At 40.8% G+C, this 20,682-nt stretch overlaps 1 protein-coding gene across 2 annotated transcripts in view; it reads left to right on the forward strand.

Moving 5' to 3' along the window:
* The first annotated feature begins 3,093 nt into the window (after nt 1–3,093).
* Nucleotides 3,094–20,682, forward strand: part of SLC44A1 (solute carrier family 44 member 1) — a 67,678-nt gene continuing 50,089 nt past the window's right edge. For both annotated transcript variants that reach the window (XM_062599536.1, XM_062599535.1), the window contains exon 1: nt 3,094–3,252. In XM_062599536.1, the coding sequence (XP_062455520.1) occupies nt 3,226–3,252 (27 nt within the window). In that variant the 5' untranslated portion in view covers nt 3,094–3,225. The remainder of the gene's footprint in view (nt 3,253–20,682) is intronic.

Raw genomic sequence — 20,682 nt, forward strand, 5'->3', positions numbered from 1 at the left:
ATAATTCTCCCAGAGTGAAATGACAGAAGATCATAACGGCTAATCATGTATTATAATGATACTGTCTCTACAGAAGAATTGCACTTGGCTTCCAGTGTCTCATTTAGAGGGAAAAAAAGAAAATGAAAAACTTTCTTACAAAGCTGAAATGAACTACATTTTCCTGTTTGGGATCAGGACATCAGTTGGAACCCCCCACTGCACATCAGGAGTGTCCCAGACATTAAAAAAAAATTTTTATCAAGACAAGATTTCTCAAGAGATTGGATACATGATATGGAACCTTTCAGCTACAAATTGCTAGCATGATTCTGGTTTAGGTTGATAAAAAATTTAAATGTCTGACAATCATTCAGCTTGTGTGAAACAAGCTGTTAACGCAGGTCTTGATGCACAGGTATCCAATACTAGAATGAAATCTAACTGGTTTTAAATGGTGCAAAGCAATATTATACTGTGGTTTTGATACAGAAAGGATAGATATTCTACTTTCATTATAGCACGAATGGGCTACAGTGGGCAGAAAGCCTATGCTTAGCAAAGAGTTTTGCCAATACACTAATATTCATGAAAATCTTCTTTTTAAGAGCTTTGAAAGCTTGTGATAGCTATCAATGGCCAGCACCTCCATTTCACATCTCACCAAAAATACATTATCTCCACCAGCATTATGCACCAAAGCCCTGATTGATAATTGTGGAAGAAAGATTTCACTCAACTGATTCAGAAAGCTTTCTGCTGTTCTTTCTTTCTTTTCATCTGAAGTCTCCAGGTCTCAAAGTGAAACAAACTTAAGCTGACTGATTTGTAGGGATGCAGCGAAAAGTAGAATTGTAGCAGGCTTTCTGCTGACTTATTCAGTAAGACCACTGGACAGATCTGTTCCTCTGGGATCAGACAGGCAGCAAGAAACTAATCGTAGTTTTACTTGTGAGAACTCAGACTTCCTTACCAATACCTAACTTTTTTGGCCAGGAAAAAATCAGTAAAATTTCCTCCACTCTAATTGCAAAGCAGTACAATCCAAATGCTTTTAAAATGTCTGAATTAAATTCATAACTGATATGACCTTCAGTGTACAAGCCCAGAGTATGTAAGATACAGGTTCAATTTTCTTCTCCATAACTGGTGTCCTGTGTGACCTTACACAAATGCACATGCCATAGATTCCCAGCAGTAAAGGAGGGTAACATCACATCTGAACTTGTGAAGAAGACTTTCAGTTTCAAGTAGACTCTGAGATTTATAAGGTTATAAGGTAATGGGGCCAAAGAACACTCAGTGAGTTAATGGGCTTTGTCCCTACTTTGCTCATAAATACACTCTTAAGTCCTATTTGCAGTGTGTTCACTGCCATGCCTGCTCACATTGTACTTTCATTATTATTTTTCCCAAAGCAACAGAATCACTCCTAAATTCTGCACTGTTATCAGTGAAGGAAGGATGGCAGCCTCTTTGTTCACAGCACATACTGTGGAGTTCAAAAGAAAAAAGAAGTGTGATTGTATATATAGACAGGTAAAGAAAAATCGGGAACTCTGTGGCTAGGTACATAGGATGGGATCTTTAAAAATACACAGTGCTGCCAAGCATTCATGGGTGCAAATTTATAGGGAGGCAGAAGAAGTCAGCAGACTTACTAAACTGAGCTAATCTCTTAGGAGAGGGAGGAGAACACACGGATTGTAATGCTTACCGGCTTAATGGTGCAAATTCTACATTTGCATGACCCAACTCCTCACTTCCAGTAACAGCAAGGCTAGATCTGGACCTGCTTTTGAGTGAGCAATTAGCTGAATGTGGAGCTCGCTTGAAAATCCCACTAGAAAATACATACTTAGGAATATACCCAAAAGGTCTGAAATTAATTTACTGCTATTTTAAAGGCACTTCTCTCATCAGCTTGAAACAAAAGTTATACATTGTTCTGCACCTCTGGAAAATTTACAGGTGTTTAAATACAGGTGCCTAAGGTCAGAATCCTGTCTCTGTGAGGAAAGGTAAATATTGTCATGTAAATCATGCTTTCTGGAATGTTTCCTTACTTCTTGTCCTCCTACGCTTCCTGGCGTGGAAACAGTCTTGATATAAGCTTACTATTTATTTGAGTACTGAAGGCATTTTTTCATTTTAGGGCCTTCTCTCTGTTGCTGTCTCCCTTTCTCAGTACCAGATGGTGTTTGAAAAATTCTAACACGTCATTTTTAATGTAGCAATGAAATGAAAATATAGATAAAATTGATCCTTTCTGGCTGAGGGGAGAAGGGCAGACTCAGATCTGTTACAGAAAAAAGTGGGATTCTTAATAACACTAAATCAGGGCAGATAGATTTACCTTGTAACAGCCAGTGCTGTGAAGGTGCCTTAGAGCAGATTATAATCAGGTGCACAATGGAATCCTAAGGCACAATTTAAAAAATGCTGTAAGCATACGCTTTAAATCCAACTTGTTTATTATTGAATTAGGATTCAGCACTTCTCTTTTCAACTCTTTCCATTTTCTTCCAGCAATACTAATCTGCATGGATACAAAAGCAAGTGTGAAAAGGAGTAAGACAGAACTTTTTAACTGAAGTGTCACCTAGTATATTTGGGCCACGTTCAAACAAAAGCACTCCCCCGACAAACCTGCCTTACCAGGGGCTAGCGGCTTCCAAAGAGCACTTCTTCTCACCCCGGGAAGAGCTGTGGGCTTTGCCGCCAGTCACAGCTACAGCCAGGCAGGGGCGGCCATACAGCGGCCTCCCTCACCCAGACGCCTCGTTTTGCTACCTGCAGGACTCAGTCTCACGGCCCACCCGGCCTGCGCTTACAGACTGAACTCGGGGGCACTGAGTGACGGGCGAGGGCTGGCACGGCACAGCACGGCCCGACCTGCCCTGGCCGCGCCGGCCTCCGGCCCGCTCCTTCCCCGTTGCCATGGCAACGAGGCAAAACCGGAAGCGGCCCGCGGGGCAGAGCGGAAGTGGGCGGGCGCAGCTAGCCACCCGGCTGCCACGCAGCGGCCGCAGCGCCGCAGTCCCGCGGCCCCGCCCCCCCGCCGCAGGCCCCGCCCCCGCCCCGCCCCTCGCCGCCGCCGCGCGGCTGTAGCTGCAGCTGGCGCGCGCCTGACGGGCCCAACGGTTCCCCAACGGTTCCCGCCGCCGCCCCGGGTGGATGCCCAGCGCCTGCTCGCCGCCGCGAGGCGCCTAGCGGGCAGGGCCGGCGCAGAGACCCGCGGACGCCATGGGCTGCTGCAGCTCCGCCGCGCAGGTGAGCGGCCCGCGCCCGCCGCCGCAGCCGCCGGGACCCGCTCACGGGGGAGGTCCCGCCGCCCCTCCGCGGCCCTGCCGCCCGGCCGCCACGGCCCTGCCGCCCGCCCCAGCGGTGGCTCCGCGCTGTGGCGCTGCTCTCCCTGCCTCGGCTCCGCTTTCCTGAGCTGCGCGCTCCGTGCCCCTCCATAGCCCACCGCCGCGTTGCCCCCACCTTCGTCCCGCTCACCTGTAGCTGTGCTTCCCTCCCTCCCCCCGGTATCCCTGCTCTCCCATGGCTGAGCCCACATTGCCCACCCACCCCGTAGCCCTGCTCTGCCATGGATGTTCTCCTTCATAGCCCTACTCTGCCATAAACGTGCTGATCCCCCCATAGCCCTGCTCTGCCGTAGATGCGTCCCTGTAGCTCTGCTCTGCCATAGGTGTCCTGTTCCCTCCTGTAGTCCTGCTCTGCCATAGAAGTCCTCTCCCCCCCATAGTCCTGCTCTGCCACAAATGTCCTCCGATCTCTGTAACCGTGCTCTGCCATAGATGTCCTTCCCCTCATCCCATAGCCCTGCTTTGTCATAGATGTCCCATTCACCCCCCCGCCCCATAGCCCTGCTCTGCCGTAGATGTCCCCTTCCCAACCTTGTAGCCCTGCTCTGCCATGGATGTCCCCCCTGTAGCCCCGCTCTGCCATAAATGATGTCCCCCCCCGTAGCCCTGCTCTGCCATGGATGTCCCCCCATAGCCCTGCTCTGCCATAGATGATGCCCCCCCGTAGCCCTGCTCTGTGCCTCTCTGCCATAGATGATGCCCCCTCCCAGCCCATAGCCCTGCTCTGCCATAGATGATGTCCCCCCCATAGCCCTGCTCTGCCATAGATGATGTCCCCCCAACACCATAGCCCTGCTCTGCCATAGATGGTGCCACCCCTCCCATAGCCCTGCTCTGCCATAGATGATGTCCCCCCAACACCATAGCCCTGCTCTGCCATGGATGGTGTCCCCCTCCCCTCCTTAGCCCTGCTCTGCCATAGATGGTGTCCCTCCCACCGTAGCCCTACTCTGACATAGATATCCTCCCCCCCCCCCCGATAGCCCTGCTCTGCCATAGATCGTGTTCCCCTCCCCATAGGCCTGCTCTGCCATGGATGGTGTCCCCCCCCCACCATAGCCCTGCTCTGCCACAGATGATGTCCCCCCCCATAGCCCTCTCTGCCACAGATGATGTCCCTCCCTGTAGTCTTGCTCTGCCATAGATAATGTCCCCTCCCCATAGCCCTGCTCTGCTGTAGATGGTATCCCCCCCATAGCCCTGCTCTGCCATAGGTGATGTTCCTCCCCCCCCCCCCGTAGCCCTGCTCTGCCATAGATGGTGCCCCCCCCCGTAGCCCTGCTCTGCCATAGATGATGTCCCCCCCACCCCTGTAGCCCTGCTCTGCCATAGATGATGTCCCCCCCCACCCCCGTAGCCCTGCTCTGCCATAGATGGTGTGCCTCCCCCCACCGTAGCCTTGCTCTGCCATAGATGGTGCCCCCCTCCCTCCCCCCGTAGCTGTGCTCTGCCATGGTTGGTGTCCCCCTGGTAGCCCTGCTCTGCCATAGATGATGTCCCACCCCCCCCCATAGCCCTGCTCTGCCATAGATGATGTCCCACCCCCCCGATAGCCCTGCTCTGCCATAGACAATGTCCCCCCCCATAGCTCTGCTCTGCCATAGATGATGTGCCCCCTGTAGCCCTCTCTGCCATAGATAATGTCCCACCGATAGCCCTCTCTGCCATAGATGATGTCCCCCCCGTAGCCCTGCTCTGCCATAGATGATGTCCCCCCCCGTAGCCCTGCTCTGCCATAGATGATGTCCCCCCCTGTAGCCCTGCTCTGCCGTAGATGATGCCCCCCCCCCCGTAGCCCTGCTCTGCCGTAGATGATGCCCCCCCCCCCCGTAGCCCTGCTCTGCCGTAGATGATGGCACCCCCTGTAGCCCTGCTCTGCCATAGGTGATGTCCCCCCCCACCTCGTAGCCCTGCTCTGCCATGGATGGTGTCCCCCCACCCCGCAGCTCTGCTCTGCCATAGATGATGTCCAGCCTCGTAGCCCTGATCTGCCATAGATGTCCTCTCCCCCCACCTATGGCCTTGCTCTGCCATAGGTATTCTTCCTGCCCTGTACCCCTGCTGTGCCATGCCTGTGCCCTCCTGCCCCACTATAGCCCTACTCTGTCATAGACCTTAGCTCTGCTCTGCCACAGATGTATGTCCTCTCCCACCTTACAACACTGCTCTGCCGTAGATGTCCTGCCTCCCTCCTCCCCCCTGCAGTAGATTTGCTCTGCCATAGATGTCCTGCTCTGCCCTGGCTCTGTCCTCCTGCCCCACCCCTGATAGCCATGCTCTGTGATAGATGTCCCCCCCACCACCACCTTAGTCCTACTCTCCTATGGCTGTGCTCTTCTCTGCTTCCCCTGTAGCTCTGTTCTCCCATAACTGTGCATCCTCTTGTTCTCTTCTGTAGTACTGCTCCCCTTTGGGGCTATGCGTTCCTCTCACCCCTGTTCCTAGCATCTCTGCACCCCTAAAACATGCTTCCTTCTTGCAGTGTCCTGTGCCCCCCTCATTGTACCATTTGTCCCTCTGCATTGCTTTTCAGCTCTTGAAAATCTCTGCTTTCCTTCTGGTTCTGGGCCACCGGCCCCTCTTCTCCTCCCTGCACCTCATCATAGCTCTGCACTCTCTGCCATGCCCTACTCTGCTCTTCTGCTGTGGCTGTGCACCACTGACTCTCCTCTACTTTGCCTGATGTCCCTTGCACCCCTTTCCCATGGCTCTGCAGTCCCTCGTTTCCCTGCCTTGCTACATCCCTCTATAGCTCGGCACCCCCACTTCCTCCACCTTTCCCTGTAGCTTCTCCTGTGAGGCCCCTTCTGCAATATGTCTCTGCTCTCTCTGGGAAGAGTAGCCATCTCTTGGGAGGAAACTTGCTATGTGCAGGGCATTCTCCAGGTCCACTACCTCTGGCAAAGGAGATAGTCCTAATACCAGCCCCCTTTCCCCACCTAGCCCCCAGATGCTTCCTTGCATCCTTTTCACTGAGTGTGGTTGCCCCCATGCACATCTCTTCTTTCTTATTTCCTAGCTCATTTTTTCTTTCTTCCTCCTTCCTCCTTGCTTTCCTTTGCCTTTACCACCTCTTTTTTCTTTTTTCCCCTCCTAAAGTGGTACTGCCAGAAAGGCGCAATCAGGAGCTCCACCCAGTGCTACAGTTTGCAGCTCTGCTTCCTATTTTGACTTTCCATTTGAGCAACACAACTAGGACAGTATTGTTCTTTGCTTGGCGCCTTTCTGGAAGCACTGAGCAGAATGGTCATGACTTACACTATGGCTGTGCATTGCTTGCTTGTAAATGTTAGTGTCCTTTGGCTGTGTGGTAGCAGAATCCAGTTTCCAGCAAAGTGCTTATGTGGGAAAGTCCATCTTTGCTGTTCCAGATGACTCATCACAGAGAAGAGGTTTTTGTAGCTCATACTTCCGGCAGGTTTTTATATAATAATAGTAATAATAAGGATTCTGTCCTTCCAGTGTGTAACACTGCAGAGAGCTGTCCAGTTGCAATAGGGACTATCTTTTGCATACGACAGATCTTGCTGCAAAAAGGAAGGGAATGATCTGTATATGTGAGGAAATGGTTCTGAATGGTTTTGAATCTCAGAAAGAGATCTATGCCAAATGTCAGTGGAAGAAAATAAATTTTTTGGTTGGTGAAGCACTGCAGTAGACTGCTAGGGATTGTGGAGTCTGTTGCTTGGATAGGTTTGCTAAGATAGGTTTGCTAAGATACATGTTGGATGAACATCTGTTAGGAATGGCTTAAGTAGACCTCATACAGACTTGTAGCGCTGAGAGCTAAATTGGTGATATTTTTAGATCTTTTCCAGCCTTATTTTCTGTAACTGTACAGATTGCTTTTTGTGGGTGTTTAATAGCCTCTATAGCTGTTTTTTTAATGAATTTGTATTGCTGTTCCCTGTTACTATTTTTTTTAAATAGCCTTATCTCTGGATGGTGTTAGACCAAAAGCAGAAGAAATAGAGGATTAGATGCTTACAGTAACGGGCTTGTTCATAGGTTTAAACTAACTGATGTTTTTAAGTGAAATTTGTGTTCCTGTTTCAGCGCTCATGATGTTACCTGAATCTTTCCTTTAGCTTCCTTATGTGTGGTGAGATGTGGGATAGAAATTGAGCTTGATATCCCTTACATATAATGAGGTATAAAGAATGGTTGATTGTTTAATTCCTTAACCATGAGCAATTGTGTATCTCTTGAGGAAATCCAAATCAAAGGCTAGCTGCTGAATATTTTATCAGCAACAATTTTGTCTGGTATATTGATTGCAAGAACCTTGTTACCAAACAGTACAGCATTGTATTAGAGCATAATGTCTCTCTTATCCTCCCTTTATCATTAGCAATAAACGTTGGGTTCCCCATTACCCTTGTCTTACCCTGTCACCCTCAATCATTCCCTCTTAAGCTTTCCTTGAGCAGGGTTTCATCAGATCTTCCTCTTCCATGTTGCCTCACTTGCTGTTTCTTATTTATCCCAATTTAGCTGACAATTTCAAGCTTCAAGATGGAGAGAGTTAAGAAACAGCAAGCACAAAAAGCTTGATGAATCTCAGACTTTGACACACAGTCTTTCCTCTTATCATGATTCCTTACCCTCATTCCTCATGATTTTGTTTTCCAAGTTGATTATGTTTATTATTCAACTCTTGCCTGTTTGATATCCATCCGATAATCCTTATTTCTGTTTCTGAGAGCAGTATTTGCTTCTACTTTGATTTTACCAGCTGTATCCGTATATGTTCACGATATCTCCCTAGTCTTCCTCATTGCTGTTACTGCATCTTATTTATAATAATGCATCTACTTGTGACTAGTTATTGAATCAGGTAAATTTCTCTTATGTCTCCCTGCTAACTCTTATTTCTTCCTAAAATAAATTGTCTTTTTTTTTCCCTCCAGTGCATTTCTTAGTTCCTTTATTCTGCAGGCTATCTACAGCTTTGTCTTAAGTTCGTTCTATTTTTTTTTTCTCTGCAGAATCTGAAACCTTTCAGGGAAAAAAATGATTGAAGTTGATGTATTTACCTTTTCCTCTTGCCTGCTGTTTACAGTGGTGGATTCTACTGCTTGCTGCCTGCTTTTTCTAGCTTTAATTGCTCAGCCTGCCCCCGAAGTCCCACTCATTTTTTTCTTTTTTTACTCCTTCTATGCATTTTTAACTTACTGCCATCTTTTACCTTTTCCAGTTTTATTCTGACTTAAAACTGACAGTCAACTCTAGTGTGCTTTCCTTCTTTTCTGAATTTACAGAACAGAAAATTTACATCTGTTGTCAAACATTTTCTCTTCTTTTTCTATATTCCTTCCTATTCTGTTTCTGTGCCTTGCTGAAATAGCCTGCATTAAGCTCTCTATAGGCTTCTTTTGGCCAAGTTGTAAGACTTTTACTCCTTCTTTTACCCTCCTTGACCTCTTGCTTTTGATACTGTCAGTAATACTCTACATCTTGATGTCTTATTGTCACTGGGCTTCTGTAATACTGTGCTTCTATTTTCTGATTATTATTTCTTCTCTGCTGCTGTTTGTGCTTGTACTTCTAGGTGTTTTTTCTTTCATTAACTTTACATTCTTCTCTCTACCAAATTCTTCACCTTGAACTGTTATGAGTAATATTAAATTAAACTTAGTACAACTGTATCAGGCTGTCATCTTTTCAGTGCAGTCATTCTTTGCAGTTGTTCTGCTGTCATATTACCTGTTGAAACTTTAATCCAGAAGAATACTTTACAGTGTGGCGGATGGTTTTTTAAATTCCAATTTCATTCTTATTTTGTTGTGGGGGATGTTTTTTTTAATTTCAATTTCAGTCTTACTTTGTGCTTGCTCTAAGTTATTTCACTTCTGGCACAGTATTTTCTGTGTTCGGTCCTTTTTCTTTATTATTACAACCAAAGTTCTTGTTTACCTGTTATACCCTCTCACTTTTAAAACTTTGCCATTTTCTTTTGCTCTTCAGGTGCTGATGTTCCTCCTCCTTATTTAAGCAGACTTTGCTGGAGCTTTTTGTGCTTGTTCTCCCTCAACTTTCTCCGTCATGAAGCTTAAACTTTTCAGCAGAACCTTATGCAAAGTTAACTCTGCCCTACTTCTAAGAAAAGTCTTGTACGCTTCATTTATTATGATAAACTGATCCTCCTAAAACTTCAGTTTTCTTGAAAGAGCCACTGCAGTTGTATAGTTGAAGTGTAGTTACCTATTTGAGAAGAAAATTTTATAAAGAAAAGGAGAAAAAAAGAAGAAAGGAAAACCTCTGTCTATCTCTCTATGCTTTGTTTTTTAATACCTTGATGTCTGTTTCTGTGCATTTTGTTCCATTATTGTGTCTGTATTCTCAGCTTTTTAAGGCAAGTGCTTCTGTTTGCATACATCTTTTACATTGTGGCTGGATTCTACTTACTTTTGATGAGTGGAAAGAATGCTAAAGTTAAAAGTAGAAGAAACACTGAAACTCTCTAAGTAGATAAATTTAGATCCATTCAGTGCACCAAACCTTACAGTTTTCTCTGGATTTTGATAAAACTTTTTTTTACCTCTCTTTTGAAAGTAACTGTTACTTCCTAAATGTTACGGTATTTTGAGCAAATAGTGCTGAAACTCAAAGTTGATAGAAAAATCAAATTTATTTTAAGTGTTTACTAGAAGAAAAAAGGAGTTTATGGTTGTGGTAATATCCTTTTTCCCTTTTTTTCACTTCTTTCTTTTCTCAATAGTATCTGCTGCTGTCTCACAGTACTAGTCCATGATAAACTGAATTTGTAGGAGACACTATAAGAGTTCATCACTCTCCTGCCACTGTAACAGAGTGACTCTGCTGGAAATCTGACTGACTGAAGTAACCCATGCAGAGTTTGATTTTTATCTTTTTTTTTTTTTTTTTTTTTTTTCCCAAGCCAGAAAATTTTCTTTACAGCTTAACTCAGATTGATCCACTGGTTTATGTCTGGTTTATAGCTCAGCTCCAAAAAGCTCAATTGTTATATCAGGGATAACACAAATTCGTGATTCATGAAAGAGACCAAACTGTGGAAAGAAGCAGATCTTTCTAAAATACTTTTGCTTGGGATAGTTTGATATGGCATCCCTTCTCCCTCCCTTCCTGCTCTCCCCAGTTAAATCCTTTGACGGAACTCTCAAAGTTGTTGATTACAGTTAAAAGGCATTTGCTTCTGTGTGACTTTGTTGAAAATAAAGCAGTTTAATAAGTTCTTACTGTTTTGCTGGAAATGAGAAAGCTTGCAACATTCTTTTTTATTCTTACAGCTTTCTATGTCATTAGCTTAATCTAAGGTATTTGTGATAGGAGCTTGAAATGTTCTTAGAAATTTGATCCATGATTGAGGTAACACAAATCGTATTCTTGAATGGTTTTAGTGGTAGCCTTGGTTTTACAAGACTGAAAGAATCCTCTATTATAAAAGAAGATGAAAACAGACCATGCAATAACTTTTCTCTCAAACAGCTGCTATCAAAGAATGGCAAACTAAAGCTATCTTTTCTAACTTTCTAAATATTTTTGTGTTTCTGATGAAATTCAAGTCTCTTGTGAGCTCTTATGAACAATATATATCATTACTCACTTCAGCTTTAGCTTCAATTGTCAGATGTTCTTGCGGTTAAATGTCTGAATACTAGGATCGCAAACTGTGCCCATTTCATTATGGGCATAATACATTCAATGTAGCTGACCAATTGACTAATAATATTGACAAGCAGAAACAGAATCAGTTGTGAACTCTGCTTGCAAGTGCTAGAAAGCACTGAATTTCTTATTCAACACTAGCAGAGATGAAGCTGCCATTCTAGTCCCTGGTAAGTAATCCCAGTGTGACGGATGAAGCATACAAGCAGAGTCCAAGAACAGTATTAGAGTCAAGTGTCCAACTAACTTACAGTGTTTATGTTTTTTTTTGGTTTATGGTTTTTTTTGAGGTCCTTTGTCTTCCCGTGAAGCACTAAGTATATTTTTTTAAAGTGCTGTTACAGACAACTGCACAATCTGTGCAAGTAATTCCCTTTAATCTTTGTGTAGAAGAGTTCTTTTAACTACACAGCTACTTGTATTTAAAAAAAAAAATCAGATCCATTGAGGTTTTTCCTACTGAGCTCCAGCTTCTACTGTTTAGATTATCTTTCAGTTATATATCAGGTTTTAAAAGCTTTAAATAACAAATTTTTCTTTCTTTCTTAGATAATTCAAAGGATGACCTTTTTAGCACTTCAGAAACAACATTTGGGTTAAGGATATAGTGGTCCATGCTTTTTTTAACAGAGGATTTTTTTTGTAAAGTGAGAATATTAAAAAAACAAAAATCAAAAAAACTCCAACACCCTAAGTCATCTTACATCATTAAGAGTGAATGTTGGATTAAAAGTTTGCTATTGTAGTCTGATTTTTAGAATGATGTCAATCATAGATCAGTATCATGATAATGACCACTTGTTACTCGTAGTGAAGAAATTATGTCTTTTCTTGTGATGTAGTGAAGCTCTTGGCTCTCTTTATGCAGTTGTTTATTCTAAAGGCAGACTTTATACTAACTGCTGCTGTGCATGTGTTTTTCTCCTTTGGAATAATTGTCATTATTCTTCCTGAAGTTGCTTCAGTTGTTTGTTTTGTGACCATTAGAACATGTAATGCAGCTCAACGGAAACTGTATTTTGTTTTTTTTTGTTTGAATCTTTCTCACTTGAAGCTAGTAGGAAATCCTATGTAATTCTTATGCTTTGTTCCCAAAAGCAAGTTACGCAGGGAGCTGCCAAATGGGCTCTACCCACTGAACAAATCATGGCTAACTATACCTCTATTTGATGAAACAATACACAGAGTTTTTAATGTGTACATCTTAGGAGACAGTTATATATTGGTGAATATGTGACAGTTCTTATAGGTCTTCCAGTGACTTCAAACTTTCACAGATTTAAGAAGTAAACTATATTCACTACATTTGATGGCTTCTTATTTTCAGTTCCCCACCCTTTTTTATCTTCTAGATTAGCACATCCAAGTTTCTAATGTAGAATAGTACCGTAAAGCTGTATGGGAAGCTTTAGGAATGCTTGCATACATACTTGAGAGGAAAAAAAAGAGGAAAAAATAAAATCTTTTTTTTTTTTTTTTGAAGTTCAACTTTAAAAGATCATTTTGCTAGAGTAAGGTGAAGTGTCAAGGCAGATAGAATGAAGTAACTGATATTGTTCTACTTAGCCTGTAAGCAGGCCTATGTATACCGTAAGTATGAATTTAAGCCCTGAGATGACTTTTTTTAATTGGAATTTTTGCTCCTGCTGCTTTCCAGAGACATTGTTTGACAGAAGAAGAGAATGCTGGGTATCATTTTCGGATCTGTAGAAGCAAAAGAGACTCATAAAATATTTTGTTTGAGGTCATCATAATCTTGTCAAGGAAATACTTCATCAGACTCCCCCTAGTTTGTTATGAAGAGCTGCAAAGTAACTGTCTACTTCTAAGGAAGTATGTTTATGTAGTAAGCTAAGGGTTTGATGCCATATTTCCCTTTCTATTCTGCTCTCATCCTTTCTTCTGTAAAGCAGACAGAGCCTTCTTAGAGTAGGTTCTTATTAATCTAACACTCTTTCAGCATCCTCAGGCACTCTAATCTTGAGCAGTTTTTATTCTTGTCATACTACAATTTTAAACCTCTAAGTCAGCATTTTTTTAAATTAAAAAGGCATATAAGCTTTTTCTTTCTTTTCTTCTTCTTTTTCCCCTCCCCCCCACTAAAGGTAAGACAAAAATTGTGTTGATCTTCACTGAGGAAACAGAAGAGGTTCTGAGTAGTTTTAATAGTGCTGTTAACAGCCCTTAACCATAGTTGAATATGTTTATTGGTTTTGCGGGTTTTGGCATAGCTCTGGCTTTACATGACCAATGCCTGCAAGAATTGTTTCCGCAAGGTCCAGTGTGTTGTCACAGATTTTCTCCAGGACCATGTTTGTGTTGACACATGCTGGTATAGCTACCTTCACAGAACACTTAGCCAAGTAGATGATCTTTGCCTTATGAATGTTTTTTGATGAAAAATCAATCTTCAGCAAAGATTGTAAATGCCAGATGAATGCATGATTTCATGTTTTTCTATGGCTCTTGTACATCTTTTTGGTAGATTTTCCTGTTAGTCTTTAGCACTGATTATGTACCATCCCTGAGGGATGTAGGATTGTTTCTGATAGTTTTCTATATTCTGATAGTGGGTATTAGTCATTCTATGACTTTTGAACCAACATTTGTTCAGCAAGAGAGAGAATAAAGAAATTATGGAAGCTTCTAGTGGAAGCAATAAAACATAGTAATTAAACTCCTCCTTTAGAACACAACTTACAGTTCTCAAAACATTCTAAGGATATTTTTGTAGAAAACTTATGAGTTGAGATGGGATTTGTTATTTCTTTTCACTTATTTCTTTTGAGTAATGCTCGCTTCCATTGATAAATTTGTTTGAATGACGAATGACCTTTGAAAGAACCTAGCAAAATGCTGCAGATGTTTATGGTATATGGCAAGATCATTATTTTTCACAGCAGTATTGTGTTGACTACAAGATCTTACAAGAACTGTGCTGTTGTTTTTGAATTCTAAATTTAGAAACTTTAAAAGGATGAAAAAATTACTTGTCTGGAGAAGATTACTCATTGCACTTGAAGGGAGTGCCTGGAAGCATGGGTAGCATTTTCTGTGGAATGTCCTTCATCTTCTATGGAAACCTCTAATTTGAGGGTTCTGTTGTGCTGTTTTTCCTCTGCTGGTGTCATTGTGACAAAGCTAACATATATTTGGACGTTAAGTGCATGTTATAGTTGGATAATGTTTTACAAGTCTTGAAACTGTGTAATTTAGGACTTGCAAAATCTCATAGAGTCTGAGAATCTATTGGCAGATTGATGTACAAGCAGATGATTCAGTATGGTTGAAAGAACTTTGTAGGTGCAAAATGTCTTTAAAAGTGAACTGTTTCTTTTGGCATGGCTCCTTTGTGTCTTAAGTTAAGAACCATTGAAATACCAAACACGCACTGAAATAGATATTTTGACCACCTGAAAAATACTACTCTAATATTTATATGCAATGTCTGTATTTATTCCTGCTTTCAAATAAGCATCTGTTGTAGATAATGCAAAAAAACATTTTCAGAGTTAAAGACTGAGCTTTTGTCTGCAAATGACCTTATTTGTAAGCTTTAAAATATCATCAGGATGGCTGATCATGTTGACTTTTGATTTAATCAACTGTGCTATGTTTCAAGATAAATATTTAAGTTGTAGGAGCTCTATGGTGGAAGCAAAGGAATAAAGGCATTTTAGAAAATGTTTAATGTGAATTGACTGAAAAGGTGAGTGGAGGATGATATGCAACACATTAACTATATGACAGTTTCATATATGAAGTCTCTGGGTATAATTTTCGAGGTAAATGTCTTTCTATTACACTATCGAGAAATATATTAATTCCTGGAAGCTTTGGCTTGTGTGCTCTAAATTTTATTTAGATAATATTTAATTTCCATTTAAATAGTGTGAGCTAATGAATATTGTGTGAAGAGTAGGAGGACATACATGAAGTAGCAGATGTGGAAACCTTGCATTGATAGTGTGCTTAGTCGCTGAAGAGAAGCACAGCATAAATTCCTTTTCCCTTTTTTGAATAATTTCGAAGTAGTATGACACCACCACAAAACTTCTTCTTTTCTGAGCAGGAACTCTGATATTTATACTTAGGAAGAATAAATGCATCTTTCCAGTGTAGAAGGCCTCAGAGAACACATGGTGTGATGGGTAGCCTGCATTTACTACTAGAGAAGATAGGGATTTGAGTTCCTATGTAAAGTTCTATCATGTGGCTCTGAGTAGAATCCAGAGTTTTGACTGATATTTGCTTTAGTATAGTATAGTTGTTATATGTACTATAACTATATATAGTTATTGTACTATATTTGCCAATATACTAACTTTTGCAGTTAGTATATTGGAAAATCATTTTTGAATTAGATTGAAGCAGAAATGCCATGAAAATGGGCATCAGACATCACTGTTTTGCATTTTCTGAGATATTAGCCCTTTTGGAAAGGCTTGGAGGTGTTCATGTCTATTTGTTAACCAGAGCATGGAATAGAGAATGCCTGCAAAGAACCATGCTTCTTCTTTCCTTTTCTTTTTAGAAGTAACCACTTATGGTTGTATTTCCTAACTCTTTAATAAAATTACAATCTCACTTGCACCTGGAAGCGGGAGACTTAGTTTTAGTCCTCCAAGTCTGGGGAACTTCAGGCACCTTCTCTACCTCCCAGGAGAGTTGTCTGATCAGGAGGATATTTGGTTTTTTGGAGGAGAAACAGTACTTCTCTTCCCCAAAGGTAGCTCCAGGCCTAGTCTACACTAAGGATTTCTTTCATATGCTTATGAAAGTATTTTTATCAGTATAGTAGTGTTCATTTTTCCAGGGAACTGGTCTAGTATTGTAGAAGTCTAGGTTTGCTGGTACATGTTTCTGTCCTAATAATGGAAGAATACCAATAAATTGCTTTACAGTAAATCATTCTAATGTGAACCTGAAAACTGAAATCTGTGTTGTGTGGCCTACAGCAAGCTGCTGTTTGGTATGTTGTCTGAACAAGTAATGCATAGGAAACCTGTAGGTAATGCTGAGTATTTTAACTAGGGTAAGTTTGCACAATGTTCTTCGAATTCACAATGAGGTAAACTGAAGTTTCTTTTACAAATTATGAGATGATGGAGGTTTGAGGAGGTCATATACCACAGGTAGTCTGAATGCTTTGGGACATTGTTTTGGGCACTTAAACATGCTGCATTGGCAGGATGAAGATTTTATATATGGAGCTGGTTTACTTAAGATGTTTCTTTTTTATCATACGTGTATGTGTGTGTGGAGGTGAATATTTTTTTAGGAACTGAGTCATCCCTTCTTCAGAGTCATGGAAGACGCTAGAATAATTATGGACTTCGTTCTCCTTAGAAGTAACAAACAAGACCTTCATGTTGGCATTGTCAAGAGCTCTAGCCAGTTTATCAGTATGGATTTTTTCTGTGATATTTCTTTAACAGAGTAAAAATTATTTCATGTTTTCGAATTAAAACATTACATAATTTGCTAGATCTTAATTTTATATTCTGGTATTTTACATACTTGGTCAGATCAGTCATTACCTACTAAATCATCTGTGCATGTAGACAAATACTGTTTTTCGTGGAGTAATTACTAGGTCATGGTGTTTATAGAATGGCACACAAACTCTAGACCTGCAGTTGATACTGCCTTTTTTAACCATTTTGTGGTCAACATGTAATTCCAGATGTAGCAGACTGATCATGTTGCTCCTTAAAGTTTTACATTCATATTGCAAGGAGAGAATTCACTGGTTACTTCATTTAATGATGTCAAAATGGCTGCAGTTGCGTATGGAACTTACATATGGTTATGTGATTTTAGGATGCTTCTAGTTTATTCTAACCGGAAACTTAAACTATTAATGCCTACAGTCAGGGCTCATGTCTTCTTTCTGTTCAAGTCCTTCAATTGGCATCTGTTTCAGGGAAGGAGTTTCAGAAGGACAGTATAGAATTGCTGCTAGTTCTTTTCTTCAACAGCGAAATCGTGTATAAAGGTGTGGAGTGTCTTGAACAATGAAATGGCATGTTCCCTGGTAAGAGGGAGAATTCTGCTCTGAGCAACTCAGGGAATCTACGGTGCAAAATTCCACTTAAGGAAACTTTTTTTGGAAAACCAGTAAGTCACTCCTCTTTTCAAAGGTGGCATGCTTCATGATAAAGTCCAGCACGTCAGTTGGGTTGTTCTTTAGCAATGTATCCTTACATAAGCTACATAAAATGACTGAAGAATCAGCTCCCTTAGCAGTTTATTAGAAAATACTGAAAAATGTTTCCAAAACTTTTTAGCATGGACGGGGTTGAAATTTTTAAACTGAACACGTAGGATAACTTGTAGACTGAATAGTTTTTTGGCAGCAGCCTCTTTAACTTGACTGCCTTGTTTCCTGAGAAGAACTCAGAAATGGAATAGATCTTAGATGTCAATTGGGCTGTGTGCAATATTGGAATGAAACCAGCAATTCTGGAATGCATCAGACCTACCCTGTAGATGCAGAATGACTCTATCTGTACAAATTGTGCTTTTAGAATAAACTGAATGAAATGAATAACTGATGCTTTGGAAAGGCATCAGAATCGACCTTCTTCCCAGGAGAGGTATGGCCATTTCCTGCAAAAGATCATGATCAGAATAGTATCCTTTTCTGCCTTCAAGCACTGTATATTAAAACCATGTGCAGAGTGTGGCTGTTTGCATTGTCTGCTACATAGATAAATAGCAACACAGTCATTTCTGAATTCTTTGAGTTACAAATACATGCATAACTTTCAGCAAGAATCATTCCTATTTACTCTCCTACATTAAGCTACAGTCACACATTCTGAATCCAGATGTTAGGTCAAGATTGTATAACAATGGAATTTAAAGGGGACATAACTATATGAATGTGGTTCTCTGGAGGGTGTTTTATGTGATCTTGAACTGCTGCATCAGTAAAAATGTCCCTGAGGATTTTTAAAAGCACCGTAAAAACTATCCTTCAATTTAAAAGAAAAAGAAAAAAAAAAGAAATTCTCCAAATTCCCCCAAAAACTCAATACTCAATTGTCAGTATTCTTAGTATTATTAAAACTGGTTAGAACTGATAACAGAATGAATACTCCAAGTTTTTTTCATGATTCTCGACAGAGAGGAAAAATACTTGAATTTAAAGCATTTGAAAAGCTTAGTTATGTAATCTCTTTAGAGTAATTCAAACTGCTAATAACTTACATAAAAAAAAAAAATATTCGGTACAGATCACGCACACCTCATTTCTTTAGGAAACTACTTGTCCTTCTCCAAATAATTTTAAAACTCATTTATCAAATTTCAGCCAGTTTTGCAGTGATAGTTAATTCAAAGCATTCCTAGGAGCTTAATGAAGAAAGTGATCAGAATGAGGTCAAAAAAGAGGCTGTAGCAAAAACTGAATTATCTTTAGATATCAGAGAACCTAAGGAACAGAAACTATTGGGAACTGTTCTACTGGTTAAAGAACTACGATCATAACTTTCACTTTGTTAGAAGTGAGAATCTAAGTGCAGTATGTAGAAAGTCCAAAGAAAACCAACTTCAGTAGTTCCAGGGCTTCCAGAACTGTTTGTTTCATGTCAGATTTTGTGCTTAGAAAAACAAAATGAACTTATATCCACTGGAAAGAATAGTTACTTTGGCAGTAGCTTCTGAATCTAAGTTCATTAACAGCTATCTGAGCTGTTGTGCATGCGTTATTTAGGATACCTGATACAAATCTTTTGTCCCCCAGGGAATTCAAAATGACTTCTAATATAAGGGTTTATAGATCTTATACAGAAACTGTTTTGATGAACAAACTGGAATTCAGCTACTCATGTTGTCCCAGTGTTTTTAACTGACATTGTAACAGGAAGGAAGCAAAGGTTCTGTGGAAGGAAGCTAAATCTTAAACTTTCCTAATTTTTCTAATTTGACATCACAGCGCTTTTAGGAAAGATCCTCATAAAGGATTTTCATTTCCTGTGGTGACTGAGATACTTGAAGCTTGGAAGGTGGATTTGATACAGAAGGGAGTATAAGGGCTGAATGATGAGGCATGTGCCATGAAGATCGACTAGTTGGGGAGTGTGCAGATTTAAGAAAAGGTCGAAGAATTACTGAATTTGAGATGAAAATGTGGTAAAGACAGGCGGTGAAGTTCCCATATGCCAGATATGTGCCTGACCATATTGTAACCCAGGAGTTGTCTACCAGACTGTTCAGAAGAGGAGTGAAATCATAGTAATATGAAAAGCTGTATTATTAGAACATGGAATCAGCTGCTGCAGGGGGAATGGGCCAACTGCTAAAGTGCCTTTTATAATAGTTTCTAAAAAAAACCTTTGAAATCTGGACCTGCCTCTTTATAAAGAGATGAGTCAAAATACCTTTTTTGTATTCAACACTAAAAAAAAAAAAAGTGATCATTTCTAAGTGCATAAATGTAATCACTCATCCTCAAAGCCTGCAAATGGGTAACTAGATGTTTTGCAACATCTTCATGCTCTTGTTAGAATCAGGCTGAAAGAAAAAGGAAGCTACTGATTGCTTTATAAGAGGGAATATCGAAATGGTTTTTGTATATCTCTGTTCCAACTTGTCTCATTTTTTGATATTTTTGACTTGAAATAGTGTTAAACACTGAAGTAGAATATTGAGTCACCATTTCATCTAACTATAATATCTTAGGTGGTGTTATTAAGAAGAAGCAGTGTACAGTCTGTCCTGGTTTTGAGTCTTTTAGGAATTCTGAACATTTCCATTTGGAAGCCTTCTCTTGAGCCAGAATGGCATAACTCCAATATTGGATATGTCATGAAGTTTAATTCAGCTTGACTTTGCTGCAAGTGGAGAGTGCTTTAACGTTTTGTCTTCTGATCGTGCTTCAGTTCACAATGGAAACAAAATGTAGTTTCAAGATTGCAAAACAAAACACATTTTTTGAGACATGATATTGATAGCAGATTAGCAATTTGTGTTGCCTGAGCATGAAAATTAAGGTCTGAGTAAGGATCTCAGTGGGTAGAGTGGGCTGGGAGTAACACTAAGCTACTGGAGAGAGACACCAGCATCAAATATCCAGTGAGGGTGAAGGGGTGTGAAGCTCAGGGAGGAAACTTCAGTGGGTATCCAGAGTAAAAGTATAACTGAGAAGAAAACACCAAATAGTTACTGGCAGCCAACTTAGGTTGTAGCAAGATCTGGAGGGAGGTCCTGAGCCTATTGGAATGAATAGGACATAGTTATAAAGATATGTCACTTTCTATCTTACTATACTAGGTGGTTAAAATATGGGTTGAGAAGTATCTAGTGAAACCACTTTAGAGTTGCCTCAAAAAATACTCATGGTTTAGAATATCTTCCTTAATGTATTTTTTTCTGGAAATAAAATCATATATTTTAGAGCCAGGTAAGTACTATGGACATGGATTGAATTCATTTCTTTGTAACCTTCTAACTATCTGTTATACCACATCTTTTTCTTTTTTCTTTTAGGAATATCAATTGCAGTCCACTTAGGAAATGAAATGGGTTACTTACAGTAGTGGTGACTAGTCAGACATCCTAAATCCTTGTCAGAGCTATTCCAGAGGATGTCCAGTGGCTTTTAAAAATCTTATTAAAAGACTTTATTTGCAGATGGTACAAAGAGGATTAAAAAAAAAAAAAAACAAACACTCTG

This window comes from Rhea pennata, chromosome Z (genome assembly GCF_028389875.1).
Source record: "Rhea pennata isolate bPtePen1 chromosome Z, bPtePen1.pri, whole genome shotgun sequence".
Lineage (NCBI taxonomy): Eukaryota > Metazoa > Chordata > Aves > Rheiformes > Rheidae > Rhea > Rhea pennata.